This window comes from Chenopodium album, chromosome 13, assembly GCF_948465745.1.
Source record: "Chenopodium album chromosome 13, dcCheAlbu1.1, whole genome shotgun sequence".
Taxonomy (NCBI): domain Eukaryota; kingdom Viridiplantae; phylum Streptophyta; class Magnoliopsida; order Caryophyllales; family Amaranthaceae; genus Chenopodium; species Chenopodium album.
In genome coordinates, this window is record NC_137846.1 from 12943116 (window position 1) to 12960103 (window position 16988).

General features: G+C 35.1%; 1 protein-coding gene across 1 annotated transcript; it reads left to right on the forward strand.

Moving 5' to 3' along the window:
* The first annotated feature begins 15667 nt into the window (after nt 1-15667).
* Nucleotides 15668-16873, forward strand: LOC145575241 (putative nucleoredoxin 1). Its single transcript, XM_081633132.1, has one exon. It carries the CDS (start codon nt 15668-15670, stop codon nt 16871-16873), a length of 1206 nt encoding a protein of 401 aa, XP_081489258.1.
* The last annotated feature ends 115 nt before the right edge of the window (nt 16874-16988 follow it).

Consider the following 16988-nt stretch of genomic DNA (forward strand, 5'->3'; position numbering starts at 1 on the left):
ATTGAAGTAAGGAGCATTGAATTCAAAATCACTCGACAAAAAGCCTGTAACCCTTTCACTCGGCCAGGAGCAACGTTCGAACCGGATAGAAATGCAATGTTACTCAAAGTATGGCAGGTCGGACGCAAAAAAAAAAACAAAAAAAAACAAACAAAAAATATTCTAAGGCAAAGGGAAAAAGGAAGAAGTTGTATGTACCCCCTTCGCCGCCTCATACTGCTCCCTCAGCAGCCGGTATTTAATACCCTAAATTTTTTTTATTTTAAGTTTTGGGGAAGAAACTTGTTTTAAGGAGGGTAGATTGTAATACCCGAATATTTTATGAGTTTATATAATATATTCTATAAAAACTAGTTTATTTTATCTATTAAATAACTTTCCTAATCTCATATTTTTAATTTAGAATCCGGAAAGTTTTAAACCCTATTTAATATTAAGTAGGACTCTTGTTGCTTTGAGACTATAAAAAACAAAAAAAAAAAAAAATAATGCCGTCACTTTTTTCTTTTGCCTGTGCGTGAAACCAAACAAGATTTGATATTTTCTTCATAAAAAAATAAATTCATTCTCATGATCATATCTAATAATGTTTTATGATGTGATCAATAGAGAAGCCTATCTACTATATTAGGCTTGTAAAACTCAAAGCATACGAGAGTCATACATTAATTTCGCCCGACCTTGTGCTATTTTGTCTAGAGGTAATCACACGGAACTTTGGAGATGTTTGTATAATATTTTGTATTATTATGTGTGATATGATTTATTATTGGTACTCTTTGTATATATGATTAATTATTATGATATTGTATGATTAGATTTGATTTGAATATCATATTATTCTTGTTGTATATAATTAATTGTACAGTTATTTCTAGGGTTTTTTCATATTGTTCCTATAGGGAGTATTGTTCTTGAGGTTTTAGGGTTATTAATGCAGAGTATAATTTTTGGGTTGTGAGTTAATTATATTATTGTCCTATAAGAGTTGAGATATACTATGATTGAACAGAGTTCGAATTGTTATATTATTTGGGTACCTGTGTCATTGTTGAGATATTATTTATTAGTTGTGAATGATTATTTGATCGATGTATGAGATCAAAAGATTTAGAATTATATTTTATTTTTGGTTTGAGGCTCGGCGTTATAGACCTTAGTCCTTGGCATGTTGGTAAGGAGATGATAATCATGAGTTAAGAAGGAGGTACAATCTTTATTATTTATTTTTCTATGGTCCCCTACAGTGGGAATTGGCCCGTATGTGGTCTAGTTCAAGGTATTTTCTGGTTATTGAGAGTATTCAAGTTTTTATACTTGCTGGTTTGTTATTCGAATTACTCATGTCCAAGGCTAGGTATAGAACAAAGAGCATGACACACTTATTGGTTATGAGTTAATTGAGTGAAGGATTGTATTATTATTCGAGGTTGAGTTGATAAAGGTTATTTTCAGAGTACAATGTGTAATGTAGTTTGAACTACATTGTTTAATTGAGCTAGTAATGTTGATTATTTTGTTATACTCTGTATTCTGATATGTGGTGATTACTCAGCTTTTTGCTGACGTGTGTGTTTGTTTGTTTTGTTGTGCTACTTGTGTTTGCGGCCATGTCTTTTTCTTATGGTGGCCCTGCGACGATCTATTTTGGAATTTGTCCTTAATGGTGAGCAGACAAGATTGTTTAAGCAGGTTGATCAAGTGATCGTAGCTAAAGGAGCTCAAGTGATTGATTAGTTTGTTATAACGAGTTTGTAAAGTTGTATAAATAGCTCACGTAGTTTTATTGGGTTGTATTGTTGGGATTTTGTAACCTTAACACTTGACAAGTCGTCGAGTGTGGCAGTAATATCTTCGATTTAGGTGTATGTTTCCGCGATTTTATTTAAAGGTTATTTATTTTTCCTTTATTTACCGTTAATTATTAGTTAGTAAATCGGGGGTGTTACAAAGTGGTATCTGGGAGCTTAGGTTCGATTTAATTACCACTAAAGTCACTTAAAAGTTTTTAGGCGCCTAAAGTTTTAAATCTTATGATTTTGGATTTTATGACGTGATTTAAAGTTAAACTTTAATTTTAAAATTTATTTTATTTTAATTAAAATAATTCGACATTTTAAATAAAATATTTGTATTTTTATAAATTACGATGTTATTAATTATTTTGAAATTAATTGAATCTGCGTACTTATTTTATTCTTTGAACCTTAGTATTATTTATTTTATTTTATGTGTGAGGTTTGGGTAGTCTTAAGAAGGGCATATAGGACAGATGATTTCTTTCTATGTGCATTGTAATTTAATTCTTTGGTGCTATTTATTTTGAATGTAGTGATTATGCAAGTTATATTTAATTGTATATGTATTATATAATCGTGCAAATTTGGGTGTTATGATCACCTAGAATCATGTGTAAGGATTAAAGAATACAATATAGATTAATTTGTGATGATCTGTGCAATGTAATATGTATATATGAATGATCAATATATGAAGCATGTAATATGTGAATTTAATGAAGTTATTCATTTGGTGCTTTGGGTTATTGGTAAGATCTATATTTCTATTATTTGATATCTCCTTCAATTTTTACAACCAATGAGTATTTATTTGAGAAACCTTATGATCAAATTAGGAATATACTTGGAGAATTGATGAAATATTTGGTGATGATAAACTATGCGAGAGGAGTGTATGAATTTTGCTTTGGTCAAGCTGTCATACTTTAAGGAGAGTGGAGACCCTGCTTTTCTGTAGAACTAGGTAGTGAAAGGTGAGTTTTTGTTGCTTTGAATTGCCATGAGAATTGGAGGAGGAAAGGTGGAAAGAGAAAAGAGATACAATTCGTGAGACAGTTGACTTTTGTGGGAGAATTGGAAAACCAAGTTGGAGAGAAGTCTTATCTATCAATTTTTTGAAAGAAAATTTTGAGGAGTCCATGGATTCATAAATGTGGAAATATAATCAGGCCTTTTGGGTTAATTAATGTATTAGCAATCGTTATGGATTTAACGAATCAAGAGTTCCATGAGTACAGTAATTCGATAAATTTATGGTTTTACTGATGATATCTTGCTATACTTGAGGAGTGAAGTAACCATAATGGACATTTTAAGGATTTTGTTGACAACTTTTAGGGACGACCTGTAATATGCTAAGTTTTCGAAGTGTGGGTTTTATTAATGACATAAAGTTACATGTTGGGACATTACGTAAAAAATTAAAAATAATAATAAGTATTTTGATTTTAAGATTCAAGCAGTGAGTTAGTGGCCTATACTTAACAATGTGACCGATACAAAAAGTTTATTGGGATTATATGTTTAGGGAGGTTTGTGAAGGACTTTTGAGGATTGCTAGCGAAACTACCTTGATAAAGGAGAGTTAGTTTGAATGGAATGAGAAGTGTACACAAGCCTTTTAAACTCTTAAAGAACATAGGATAACCATTGCATTTGTTTTAGTTTTTCCTAATGGGAGTGGTGGACTTGAAGTTTATACTTAATGGGTGTGTTGTAACAAAATGGGAAAATGATAATGCTTCTTGCCAATGCAAATCTTATGAGACCAATTACCCTATCATGATCTTGAGATTGCGGATATATTGTATACATTAGAGATTCATTCGAAGACATTATCTAAACAATGTCACTTAATTGTAAGATCTTTACGGATCATAAGAACCTTACTTTGTTAGCAAAGGAGAGCTAAAGGGATTTTAGAATGTCATGTGAATTGAACTGTTTATGTTTGAGAAAATTATAGAGAAGCAAGTTGAGAATAAAGCATTGCTTAAAGAAGAGATGAAAGAGAAGTGCCTAATGATGTTATTGAGGTGAGTTACGGGGGCGTAACTCTTTTCTTTAAGAGGGGTATCTTTAAGAGGGGTAGAATGCGATGTTATTTCGTACTTTTTACCTCATTTATGCAATTTATTGCTTGAGTTTGCATGTTTTTGCTTAATATTATACATTAATATTGTGTTTACATGCAATAAAAGTATGTAAACTTTGGCCAAGTATGAGATCAATGAGTATAAAGTTCAGTTTGTTGAGTATACATGTCGAGGATCAAGCAATTTACAGCAATACAAAACACAAAAGTTTGAATAGTTTTGGAGAAATTATGGGTTTGGGTTAAGTTTCGGGGACGAAACATCTTTTAAGAGGGGTAGATTGTAATCCCCCGTAATTTTGTGAAATTTAAAATTATATTTTAACATATTTATGTGAATATTTAATTATGATTAATTATTTACATAATTTATTTTACAACGATTTAAGAAAATAAAGTTAATGTCTATAAAGTTAATAAAATTAGTTTTATTAAATTATTTCTCTACCCATATTTTCAATCATGAATGATTATTCAAGTTCAACTCACCTTGTTTATAATATTGTAGCCCACTTTAAAATAAAGAAACCTTAAATTTTTATTCAAGCCCAACTCTTGAATCCTACACTTATATTACTTAAACTTGGAAACCAAACCCATATAAAAAAAAAACCCCCAAAAACCCTTAATATTCTCCCCTCTCATTCACGTAATTCCTTTTTCTTTTTCTCCTCCTCCTTCTTCCTTGCTGTTCACGATCAACACAAAGAAGAAAAAAAAATAAAAAATAAAAAAATTAGAGGTTGCCGCTGCCAGCCACGCACCACCCCGGCGCCACCTTGCTGACCGGCGTCCACCTGCTCGCCGACCACCACCGCAGCACCACCGCACACCTCCAGCAGTTCGCCCCTCCTATCTCCTTCCTTCTTCTTGTTCTTCTTCTTCTTCCTTTGTTAATTTAATTCAAGTTTTAACCTTTATTATGTTTTTGTTCTTAAATTGTTATTATTATGATTTGATTATGCTTATAAAGTGTAAAAGACTACAAATTTATAAATTATACTATGTCTAATTTATGGCATATAATTTCAGATTTGGTTTGATTAAGAATTAAGGATTTAAACCTTGATTTTTCATGGTTTTAGGGTTTAAAACGTATTGATTAAGTCAATTAATTATATTATGTTTAAATTATGCTAAAGCTTAATTATTTTGATTATAAAGAAAATTTTAGATTTATTAAAGTTTTAATTTTGGGTTTAAATTGTATTAATCTCATATTTTTATGTTCATAATTTCATAGAACAATGTTTGTGGGTATTTTATGAGTAAAAAAGCTTTGAACTTTGAAGTCTAATATCAAGAATAAATTTTCTGATTTTAAAGTTATTATTTTGAAGCCTCTAATTACATTGAATTGATGTATTTTTGGGTTTTAAACATACTAACCTACTATATAACGATTATTTCAAGTAATAATGTTTATGGGGTTATTTTATATACTTAAACCAAATTTTCAGATTTTGTTCTTTACTTTAAAGTTGCTGTAATCTGGTATTAAACGCTATATTTTCATGATTTTAGCATATAAACTTATAGTTGGAGTACTATATTATTAACTTTGACTAGTAGGAACAATTTAAAGGCTTTATTTTGATGGTTTAAGAGGTTTTAAAGTAGTTTAGTATTGCTGTAAATTTATTTGATTGAGTGTTGATTTAGTTATTGTTATTTGGTTTAGGAGAGGACTTTGTAGAGGGCGATTTCTAGTCCCTAAAGTGGCCAACCAACTCGTTTACTCAAGGTACGTACGAGTTACGTAACCTTGCCTTTAGAAGCATGTAAGGGATGTATCGAGAACTTAGTATCATGTATAAAGAAGACTGGGCATAATTGTTTGGTTATACATTGTGATTTTCGTATGTTGTGCACTATTTTGCTTTGCCAGTATTATTTATGCATTAATTTTAATTTGCAAGATGCGCTTAGAGACAAAGGTATGTGATTTGGTGGAATGATTTATTTATTACTCGTTCATGATTATTGAAATAGAATGAGTAAAGGAAGAATTTAAGTCTTGTAAGACGAGGTTAAGGTTTTGGGGTGCCTTATGCACTCAAGGTGTTTATACACCGAGGTAGTTAAAGGAATAAATGATAAATGTTGCTTGTCACTAATAAATTAAGAATTGAAATTGGAAACTTGTTTTACTTGATTGTTTTGATATTGGATTGATTGTATTGTTTGCATATGAGTCATCACCAAGTCTAAACTTGTAAATCACGTAAAGTGCAAGATGGATGATCAATAAAACTCTAGATTGGTGCACATCTGGAGTAATGACAATCAGGGGTTGGGGTACACGGGGTATTAGCCGTGCACTTTTCTCGAGGTCGTCTGATCTACGAGTCTCGTATTTCAAATATTTTTTCAAAACTAGGAGTTAGGTGAGATCTCATACTAACTACGGTCACGGAGTCGCGCCCGTGGTCGTTGGATGTTTATTGATGTTTCCGAAAGGAGGCATGGGGTTTTTCTTTTATTGATGTTCCAAGTGGAGCATGGGTTGGACAACCTTGCCTATTGCTTAATCTAATGAAATAAATAAATGAGTTAGCTACTACCAACTAGTGAAGTCTTAATAAAACTGATAATTGAGTCGTGTGTTGAGTTTATAATTTAATAATGCATGATATTTGATTATTAGTAGCATGTTAGGAAATTCTTATTCTATTTCGCAGCTTGTGTGTACTCAGCTTTGCTGATTGCGTGTTTTTGTGTGTGTCTTTCTTTGGTCATGGCCTTCGCCTTTCAATGACCCTGTGACGATCCAATTTTTACACTTGTAATATTGGGGAGCAGATTAACGACAGGTTCTTACACATGCAGCATTCACATCAAGGTAGTGGGGTTTTGAGTGGAGTGTTGGTTACCTTACACAGTTTATTTTACTATTACCTTTTAATTTATTTTAAACTCGGTTTTATCTTATACTACTTTTCTAGTTTGGATTTTGAACAAGGGCCTTAATGATTCCAAGTTGTAAGACTTAATTTGATTTCATTTGTTGGTTTTAAAACTTATTTTAAATTGATTTAGGTTTTTCGCTGCTGATTTCTGATATAGCCTTAAAGTTTGAACACGTGGCGGTAGCACGCCAGTAATTCTCTTGGATATTGTTCAGGGTATTTATAGGTTTTAAGAGAGAATTATTGATGTAACACCCCCGATTTACTAACTAATAATAAACAGTAAATAAAGAAAAAATAAATAACCTTTAAATAAAATCGCAGAAGCATACACCTAAATCAGAGATATTACTGCCACACTCGACGACTTGTCAAGTGTTAAGGTTACAAAATCCCAATAATACAACCCAATAAAACTACGTGAGCTATTTATACAACTTTACAACCTCGTTATAACAAACTAATCAATCACTTGGGCTCCTTTAGCTACGATCACTTGATCAACCTGCTTAAACAATCTTGTCTGCTCACCATTAAGGACAAATTCCAAAATAGATCGTCGCAGGGACACCATAAGAAAAAGACATGGCCGCAAACACAAGTAACACAACAAAACAAACAAACACACACGTCAGCAAAAAGCTGAGTAATCACCACATATCAGAATACAGAGTATAACAAAATAATCAACATTACTAGCTCAATTAAACAATGTAGTTCAAACTACATTACACATTGTACTCTGAAAATAACCTTTATCAACTCAACCTCGCATAATAATACAATCCTTCACTCAATTAACTCATAACCAATAAGTGTGTCATGCTCTTTGTTCTATACCTAGCCTTGGACATGAGTAATTCGAATAACAAACCAGCAAGTATAAAAACTTGAATACTCTCAATAACCAGAAAATACCTTGAACCAGACCACATACGGGCCAATTCCCACTGTAGGGGACCATAGAAAAATAAATAATAAAGATTGTACCTCATTCTTAACTCATGATTATCATCTCCTTACCAACATGCCAAGGACTAAGGTCTATAACGCCGAGCCTCAAACCAAAAATAAAATATAATTCTAAACTTTTTGATCTCATACATCGATCAAATAATCATTCACAACTAATAGATAATATCTCAACAATGACACAGGCACCCAAATAATATAAAAATTCGAACTCTGTTCAATCATAGTATATCTCAACTCTTATAGGACAATAATATAATTAACTCACAACCCAAAAATTATACTCTGCATTAATAACCCTAAAACCTCAAGAACAATACTCCCTATAACAACAATATGAAAAAACCCTAGAAATAACTGTACAATTAATTATATACAACAAGAATAATATGATATTCAAATCAAATCAAATCATACAATATCATAAGAATTAATCATATATACAAAGAGTACCAATAATAAATCATATCACACGTAATAATACAAAATATTATACAAACATCTTCAAAGTTCCGTGTGATTACCTCTAGACAAAATAGCACAAGGTCGGGCGACATTAATGTATGACTCTCGTATGCTTTGAGTTTTACAAGCCTAATATAGTAGATAGGCTTCTCTATTGATCACATCATAAAACATTATTAGATGTGATCATGAGAATGAATTTATTTTTTTTATGAAGAAAATATCAAATCTTGTTTGGTTTCACGCACAGGCAAAAGAAAAAAGTGACGGCATTTTTTTTTTTTTTGTTTTTGTTTTTTATAGTCTCGAAGCAACAAGAGTCCTACTTGATATTAAATAGGGTTTAAAACTTTCCGAACTCTAAATTAAAAATATGAGATTAGAAAAGTTATTTTATAGATAAAATAAACTATTTTTTTATAGAAGTTATTATATGAACTCATAAAATATTCGGGTATTACAGGTATCTCTCCATGTTAAACTCGTTCATGTCCATCTCTCCCCTTTGCACTGGGTCGAGTTTGGCCGCGACTTCCTCTGAAACTAACAAAACATTTGGAGTTAGAAAAAGTTTTCAAGGAAAGAAAAGAATAATAATTCATGCTACGAAGGTCAACCTTGGGAATGAATCTTGAGTAGGTCGAAGGAGGACATGAAGATGGGATCCCTTAGCCAGATCATTAAGGGAATCCACCTTGGAATAACAGATACTCGGCGACCCCCTCTGATTTCCCGCTTGACCGAGAAGTAGTCAAGCTGAGCAGCATGGTCCGGGTGAATTGGGGGGCGAGTCGGCCAGTGATCCCCTCGTCCAATTTGGAGAGGAGAGGAGTTGAATTTTTTCATTTTCTTTTTGAACTCCCTATCCCTCGTCTGGATGAGGTAAAACCTCTGCTTCCAGTCGCGCCACTTGGACAGCTTGAGCAGAGTCATCATATACTCTGGCCGGGTGCTCAGAACAAACCACCCGTCCGAATCGGCCTCCATCTTCACCATGTTGTGCATGGCGCAGAAGACCGGGAAGTTGGGGGTGAAGCCCATCCGAAGACAAGTCACCAAGTAACCAAAAATGTTGACCCAGCTGTTCGGCGATAGCTGGATCAAAGCTATCTGATATTCGTCCAGCAGCTCCTGGACGAATGGGTGAAGAGGGAAGCGGAGGCCGACTTTAAGGGCCGCCCTATATACATTGAAGCCCCGAAGGATCTTCTTGGGATCATCCGAGGCAGCGACCGAGCCGCAGGTTCGAGGGGGAGATATTGTAAAACCTTCTCCCAGCATGATGAATGTTTCCCATTCCCCGAACCTATTGTTGAGGTACGCCAAGGCGACGTCCCCGATCATGCAGCTGTAGGGGCTGCTGAAATCATTCTCTTTCAGCCTCGGCCTCGGCGTTAGGGTTTTCATCTTCCTATTCGGTCGGCTGAGGTGCAGGTTCCCTAACTGCACCAAAATCGTTGGACAAAACTCTGTCCAGCTCGTCTGCTTCGGCAGAGCTGCCTCCAACCGAGCCCTGCCTTGGCTCGGCCATCACTGGCTCTTCAATCACTAAGGGGACCTTTCCCTTATCATCCTTACTGACCCCAGGACTGTGATTTCCAAATGGAGGGGACAGTCACTAGGCTCGGCAATTACTATCCCGGTCCTAGGTCTTGCCAATCTAAGGGCCTGAGAAAAGGGGGGAGCAAGAGTGCGTCCGGCGGGCCACAGAAGAGCCGGCGCCCGTGTAAGACTGTGGCCAATTTTGGCCAGATAGAGTAGCAGCCGCAGTAGAAGACTGTGGCTGATTTTGGACAGATTGAGTTGCCCTTACTTGAGAAGAAGGGAGAGGCAAAGAAGTTGGCCGCTCGTCTTGTCCTCGGACCGAGCTGGCAAAGAGAGTACGGGTCGCATTCGGGCTCCGTCCAGAAGTAGAGGTGACGCGCTGGTTCTGGTGCTCCTCAAAAGAAGTGGTCACCTCGACCATTGAGCATTCACTACCACTCACAGTGGCCGAGGTATTAATGGTGGTGTTTGTGTTGGTGTTCTCCAGATCCGCATTGTTCGGATCATAAGAAGCTAAGGGTTATATTAAGCTACCGTCTGGATTACGAGCAGCATATTTGTCGGATGTTTGCCTCGTACGCGCCATGTCCGCCTGTAAGGACAAAGAAGGATAGGTGGGGGGTGAGATGGTACGTACTAGAAATGGAACCACTCCACAAAGACGAAGGCTCGTGCCCGTCCACTCTAGACTCATCAGTCCTAGGTGAACAGACGTCCTCATGAGGAGAAAGGGACGAGGCCGAGTATTGAGCCAGTGTGTTCAAAAAGAAATGAAAAAGAAAATAAAAATCAAGAAGGAAGAGGAGAGTATTCGGTTACCTTTATACGAGTAGAAGGTTGAAAAAGCTTCGAAGAACTTGGATGAAGAATGGCCTGAAAATTCAAAGTCTTGAAAGAAAAACTCGAACGGGCGGCGGCGCTCTCGAAGGTTCCGGGAAGAAGTGGCTTTCTCTCTCTAAAAGCTCTGACTTCTCTCTAGATGGTGAAAATGCAAAGTAAAAATTAGTGAAGTTAAGGCCTTCTATTTATAGGCAAAATTTGAGGGGTGAAATGGTAAAAAGTCCATTCCCGCCTAAGGAAGGAGAAACGGTTAACTTTCGAAATGAACTTAACCTAGAATTTGAACGGTTTTCATCCGTTCCGCCACTTTTGACGAAATCCGCGCTAATAACCGAACATTTATGACAGAAGTCGGACGGGCGTCATAATTACCCGTCAAGTTCGAAAGTAGTCTCGGAAATTGAACCATTTCCTTGAGAAATGGATAACAGCTGGTTGCCAACCAAAGGCCATTCGGCCAAGGCAATTCAGCCCATCTCGTCCGACCAATCAAGCTAAAAATACCCTGAAGATGTCAGATGAATCAACTAAGGCGCCCAACCCAAAATTGAGGCCATTCGGCCAATCCTGTCCGACTGATAACCCGGCTGATAATCATCAAAAGGAATCAGGACATTCGGACAAGGCGCTTAGCCCAATAAGTTAGTCGGACGGTCCTATCTGACTCCAGCCAACAACTCAACATGCTCCAAAGTGTGCCTAAGAAACTCGATTGCGTAAGATCAGAGAAAGCGGTCCGTTTGGGACGAGCCACCCCCTCTGAGGGGCAAATGTTTAGGGTACAAATACCCCAAGTACGTGGCCCAATTTCATGACGACACGTGGCCCAATCAATGGGCGACACGTGTTGCCATAGGAAGATGACACGTACAAGGAACAATAGAGCACTTGAAATAAAGAGAATGACATAAGGGCAAAAGGCCTCCTTACATCAGGAGGCCCAAACTCCTGGGAATGCCACAAAAACGGCGCCCCCTTATAACACGTGTCCTTACCTGATTGCGCAACCAATAAGAGCCCAAATTCCTAGGTCACTTACCCTAAGGGGCACAAATTCCCACTCCTATAAATACCCCAATCATTGATGATGGGAGGGGTGGATTGTGACATACCCTCTAAAAGAGTACAAAAAGCTCCAACTTCTCTCTACTTTCTCTCTCTACATTTATTCCGTTTCCGGTCACTAACTTGATCGTCGGAGGCGAATCTCCAACCACCGGAGATTCGTGTTTTTGCAGGTGTCCGAGTCCCGTTGCCTGGAAGAGTGTGACCAGTATCCCGAGGGATTCCAAAAAACCCCGAAACAGTTATTAAGTATGAATTTTGGTGTGAATTTCGATTTATGTATGAAGTTCGATTTATTATGTGGTGAATTTGTGCTTAATTTCTATTGATTAAGCTTTATATGAATCTTTGAATTCACAAAATTTGTTTGCTTCGATCAATTGCATTTGTGTATGAATTTCGAGTCGATTCTTATGTATTTTGCTTAATATATATCTGAATTGAATATCATTTCATTTTTGGTTATGTTCGATCAACTTGATCTATGTGTGATTTTTTTCGATTTCTTATGTGGTGACTTGTGATTAATTTCGATTGATTAGGTTATATATGATTTTCTTAATTCTAATGAATTGAATTTTATCTGATTTTCTGCAATTTTTTTTTTATCAATGAACATAATCATGCAAAATATGAACATATGCATAGTTTCCCTTAAATGTGAGCATTAGCTTTTCAGAATGTGAACATAAGCATAAAAAATATAAACATATGCATTTCAGAAAGTAAACATAAAAATTCAAAATATGAACATAAGCATTGGTTTCCTTAAAGTGAATATAAGCATTTAAAAGGTGAACATATGCGTTAAAAATATGAACATATGCATTTAACAAAGAGAACATATGCATAAATAGACTTAATGAGAATATTTCATGAACAACAAATATTTACATTATGAATATTTGAAATTATCTATGAACATATAAAATATTATTATGAATATAAGGCATTTAATTATGAACATAAAAATTGAAGAAATAAAAAATCATATGATTATGAAAACATATGCATTATAAGTTTTACAAAATTTGAACATGCATTAAAAATATGAATATATGCATTTTAGAAAATGAACATACGCATTCAAAACATGAATTGCATTGGTTCATTTTTTGAATGCGTAGAAACATAAGCATTTCAGAAGGGTGAACATATACATAAAAAATATGAACATATGAATTTCAGAAAGTGAACATATACATTTCAGAAAGTTTACATAAGCATTCAAATATATGAATATAAGCATTTTAAGAAATTGAACATATGCATAAAAAATATGAACATATGCATTTCAGAAAGTGAACATAAACATTCAAAATATGAACATAAGCGTAAACAGACAAAATGAGAACATTTTATGAACATTAAGAGTATTTATCATATGAACAACAAATATTAATATTATGAACATTTCAAAACATTTTATGAACATACGATATCCGTTTGATTTCACTAATTTTTTTTAACAATTCCAATAATATTCGAACAACAGAGTATCGAACAATACTTAACGAATTTAAGTGATATTCCTAAAAATTCAAACAAAATTAAGTGAAATTTACATTAAATTGCCTTTTTGGGGTGAATCCGTTTGATTTTTTTTATCTCATCTCAAATATTTATGGTTGTTTTTTAGGGGAGAGAGTGAATTGTGATTGATTGTTAGAGAGAGAAAATCAAATAGAGGAGTAATAAATTTTAGAAATTTAAGTTTGAGATTGACAGTTTTTTTTTTTAAAAAAAGTAAGATTCTTTGCTTAAATCTGGAGTTCTTGTTGAATATTCATGGTGGTTTTTGAATTTTTTTAGAGAGAGAAAAAATTGCAGAGAAGAGAGAGAGAATAATTATAATATTATGCTTATGTGAATGGAGAATAAATGGAGAAGTTGCCTTTTTTATACATAAAGGGGATTAAAGCAGGAAATAATTGATTGGGCGTGGATTTTTCATTCACTTGTATAAACAGACCATATTGGGCTTGGACCGTGTTTTGATTTTAGCGTGTTTGGGTTTTTGGGCCCTTGTTGTAGCTATCTTAGTTGCATAAGTATGCACTTAAGATCAATTGGTATCCTATCTTGTATCCGGTGGGGCGGGTATGAATTGGATATTATACCTACCATGGGTGGTAGGGCGGAGATGTGTATAAGAATTTTAGGCGGATATGGGTATGGAGGTATCATCATCCGCATACGCATCCGACCCGCCCCATAAGTGGCCGATCTAGGATTTCCAATCAGGGGTAGCGCACTAGTGCGTAGTTGTTTAAGAAAATTAAAATTAAAATTAAAACCGGACTTTATTTTAGGGATTCATATTGAAAAATTCCCACAAACGATTAGCAAATCAATAAAACGAGTGATTTTGTTGATGCAATGCAATGTTTTAGTACATTGTTTTGCTCCTTATTAATTGACAATGTAATATATTATACTTATTAAAAATAACTAAGATAAAAAAAATTGCATAATGATATGAAGTATCAAATTAATTATTGTATTATAAGAAAAAAAAATACTATTAATTTTGTACTCGTACGTTTTTTGTTTAAAGACAATTTGTATCTAACTTATCATTATAGCTCATAAATTACTCCACATACATCATAAATAATTTGTGAAAATGAAGTAAAATCTTTATTAATAAGAGTAATAGAGAATTTTAAATTACTATAATCTTATTAATGCTTTGCATATAATTTGGAACAAAGAGTAAGGAGGATAGGTTAGAAAAAAAAAGATAATAAAAAATAAGAGTAATAGAGAATTTTAAATTACTATTAATCTTATTAATGCTTTGCATATAATTTGGAACAAATAGCAAGGAGGATAGGTTAGTAAGAAAAATAGATAATAAAAAAATATAGGAAAGTAGCTAGTGGGGCTCGAATCCATGTCCTTGATGCAACACCAAAACCTTAGCAATCCTCCTTTTACCACTGAGACAAAGAATCACATCCAGTATAAAATTTCAATTTCAAAAGATTTATACGGAAATTCTGGGGAACGTGGATCCGCCATTGGCCCCATTGTCATCCTAGGGTGCTTATCGAGCGAGTCGATCACGAGCTGAGGGGTGCTCGACTCAACTCGAAAACCTTTTACATGTACTCAACTCGTGCTCGCTAAAGTTTCGAGCAAATAAAACCTGCTCGATTCGTGCTCGTTAACGTTTCGAGTCAAGTCGAGTAGCTCACAATCTGCTCGTTAAAATTTAGTCCTTCTATTATTATATACCTTTATTTATTTTTTGTTCAATTTATATTGTTTTCCTTATTACATATAGATATTATTAAAAATTTACCTCTTTCTTTTTTTATGATATAAATTAAGGCTTAATAAGTGTCAAATTCTATATTAATAATATATTATCGAGTCGAGTTAGAGCTTGCTCAACTCGTATCGTTAACATCTCGAGTCGAACTAACTCGAGCCGAGTTTTGACCGAGCGTTGATCGAGTCGAGTACGAGCTGCTCGCGAGCTGCTCAACTCAATTAGCACCCCTACTCAACCCTATTATACTTCCTGTCGGTCCCAACTCCCAACTCCCAACTCCCAACTCCTAAAGTCCCAATATGTACTTCGTACGAAGTATAATGATACTCTTAACTCTAACCTTCTGATCACAAAGCCAAAACCCTAGAGTTCTAGACCAAGTTGCTGCGAAGTACTCGTACCTCTTACCACAATAATCGGTGGAAAAGCGTAATCACAAAGGTTAAAGGTATCAATTTCAATTGAATCAATTATTGTTCGCTAAACTAAATTGCAATTGGTTATCAATTTCAATTGAATTAATAGTGTGCTAAGTTAAATTGCAATTGGTTACCAATTTCAATTGAATTAATTGTTTGCTAAATTAAATTGCAATTGGTTATCAATTTCAATTGAATTAATTGTTTGCTAAATTAAATTGCAATTGGTTATCAATTTCGATTGAATTAATTGTTTGTTTGTTTATTAATTACGTAGGATGGTTTCTGCGTCTGATTTCCTGTTTCCTGCAGTTCCCAAATCATATTTATCTTTAAAGGAAAATTATCTATTGGGTTTACTGGGTGGTAATGATGATGTTTGCTTGAATGTTGATGAAAATCATGCTACTGATTATGTCATTATGAAAGGTCTAGAATGGTTTCTTAGACGAGATAATGTAAGCTTAGGCTCTAAATCTCGAGACATTATTAAAGTAGGCAAGCGTTTTGATTTTGTATCTAAACTGTCTAAGCGCAGCCGTGATTCGCTGCGCCGGGTAGATGGCACTGAAGTTAATTGTGACAGTCTAGAGGGCAAATACATCTTGGTTTGTTGTGTGCTTGTTCCTTGTCTTTGGGTGGACTCCGTTGTTAGAGCCATATCACTTGCATCATGTGAGATTTACTCGAAGAAAATCAATTTCGAGGTTGTACTTGTCCCACAACCGAGAGGTATGATCCCAAGAAATTATGATCAGAAAGACACTGTCGAGTACTCCTTCTCGGGTTTCCCTGCCTCCTGCATTGTAGCCTCCCAGGAATATAACAACTTGCGTCATGATGCTATAGGCAACCTTCTTCGAGGCAGCAAGGGTAGCTCGAAATTTGTACTATTACATCCCAATGGAAAAGCTTTAATGTATAAAAATGTTGACTATTTTTTGAGCTTTGACATCGATAACTTTCCTCCTTCCCGTAAGAATAAGAGGCGTTTAGATGTAGCTGCTAACGGGGAAGAGCAACAACGCCTTGAGGATATTTTGGGGTGTGATGTCTCTGAATTTTTGTCCAGGATTATTCCAGGAAGTGTAGAGGAGGAGAAGGTGTCTGTTTCACAACTCACGAAGAAGCTTGTGGGATTGTACGTTTGTACTTCTGGCCGTTTGCTGGGGATGCTCCAAAAAATTGACAGGGCGTGTAGAGAAGGAGGCAAAGATTTTGAGATTGTGCTGATTTGTGCACCCTTCTATTGCGGTGTAAACCCAGAGGAGATCCGTGGTCTCATCATTCAAGTATTGCAGAAGTGTAATCTGTCTTGGTTGGTTGCGCCCTTTAAGAATTCAGTAAGCCGTAGGCTCCAGCGCATCTCTGGAAGCCAAGATGATGCAGTGATCATCGTCGGACCAGATGGTCAATTTATGAATCCCAATGGTGGTGCAATCATGGAGAATGCTGGTATTAGTGCATATCCCTTCATGGCCTAGTGTTGAACTGTTGATATAGTACTACATACACAGACTAGGAAGTTATTAAGGTAAAGGTAGGTGTAATGAATTTGAAGCCCTCTTCATTTGCTTAGATACTACCGAAAATGTTGAT

What these genes read in the sequence shown, in the direction of transcription:
- LOC145575241 (XM_081633132.1), top strand. Translation starts at nt 15,668, where the DNA reads ATGGTTTCTGCGTCTGATTTCCTGTTTCCTGCAGTTCCCAAATCATAT.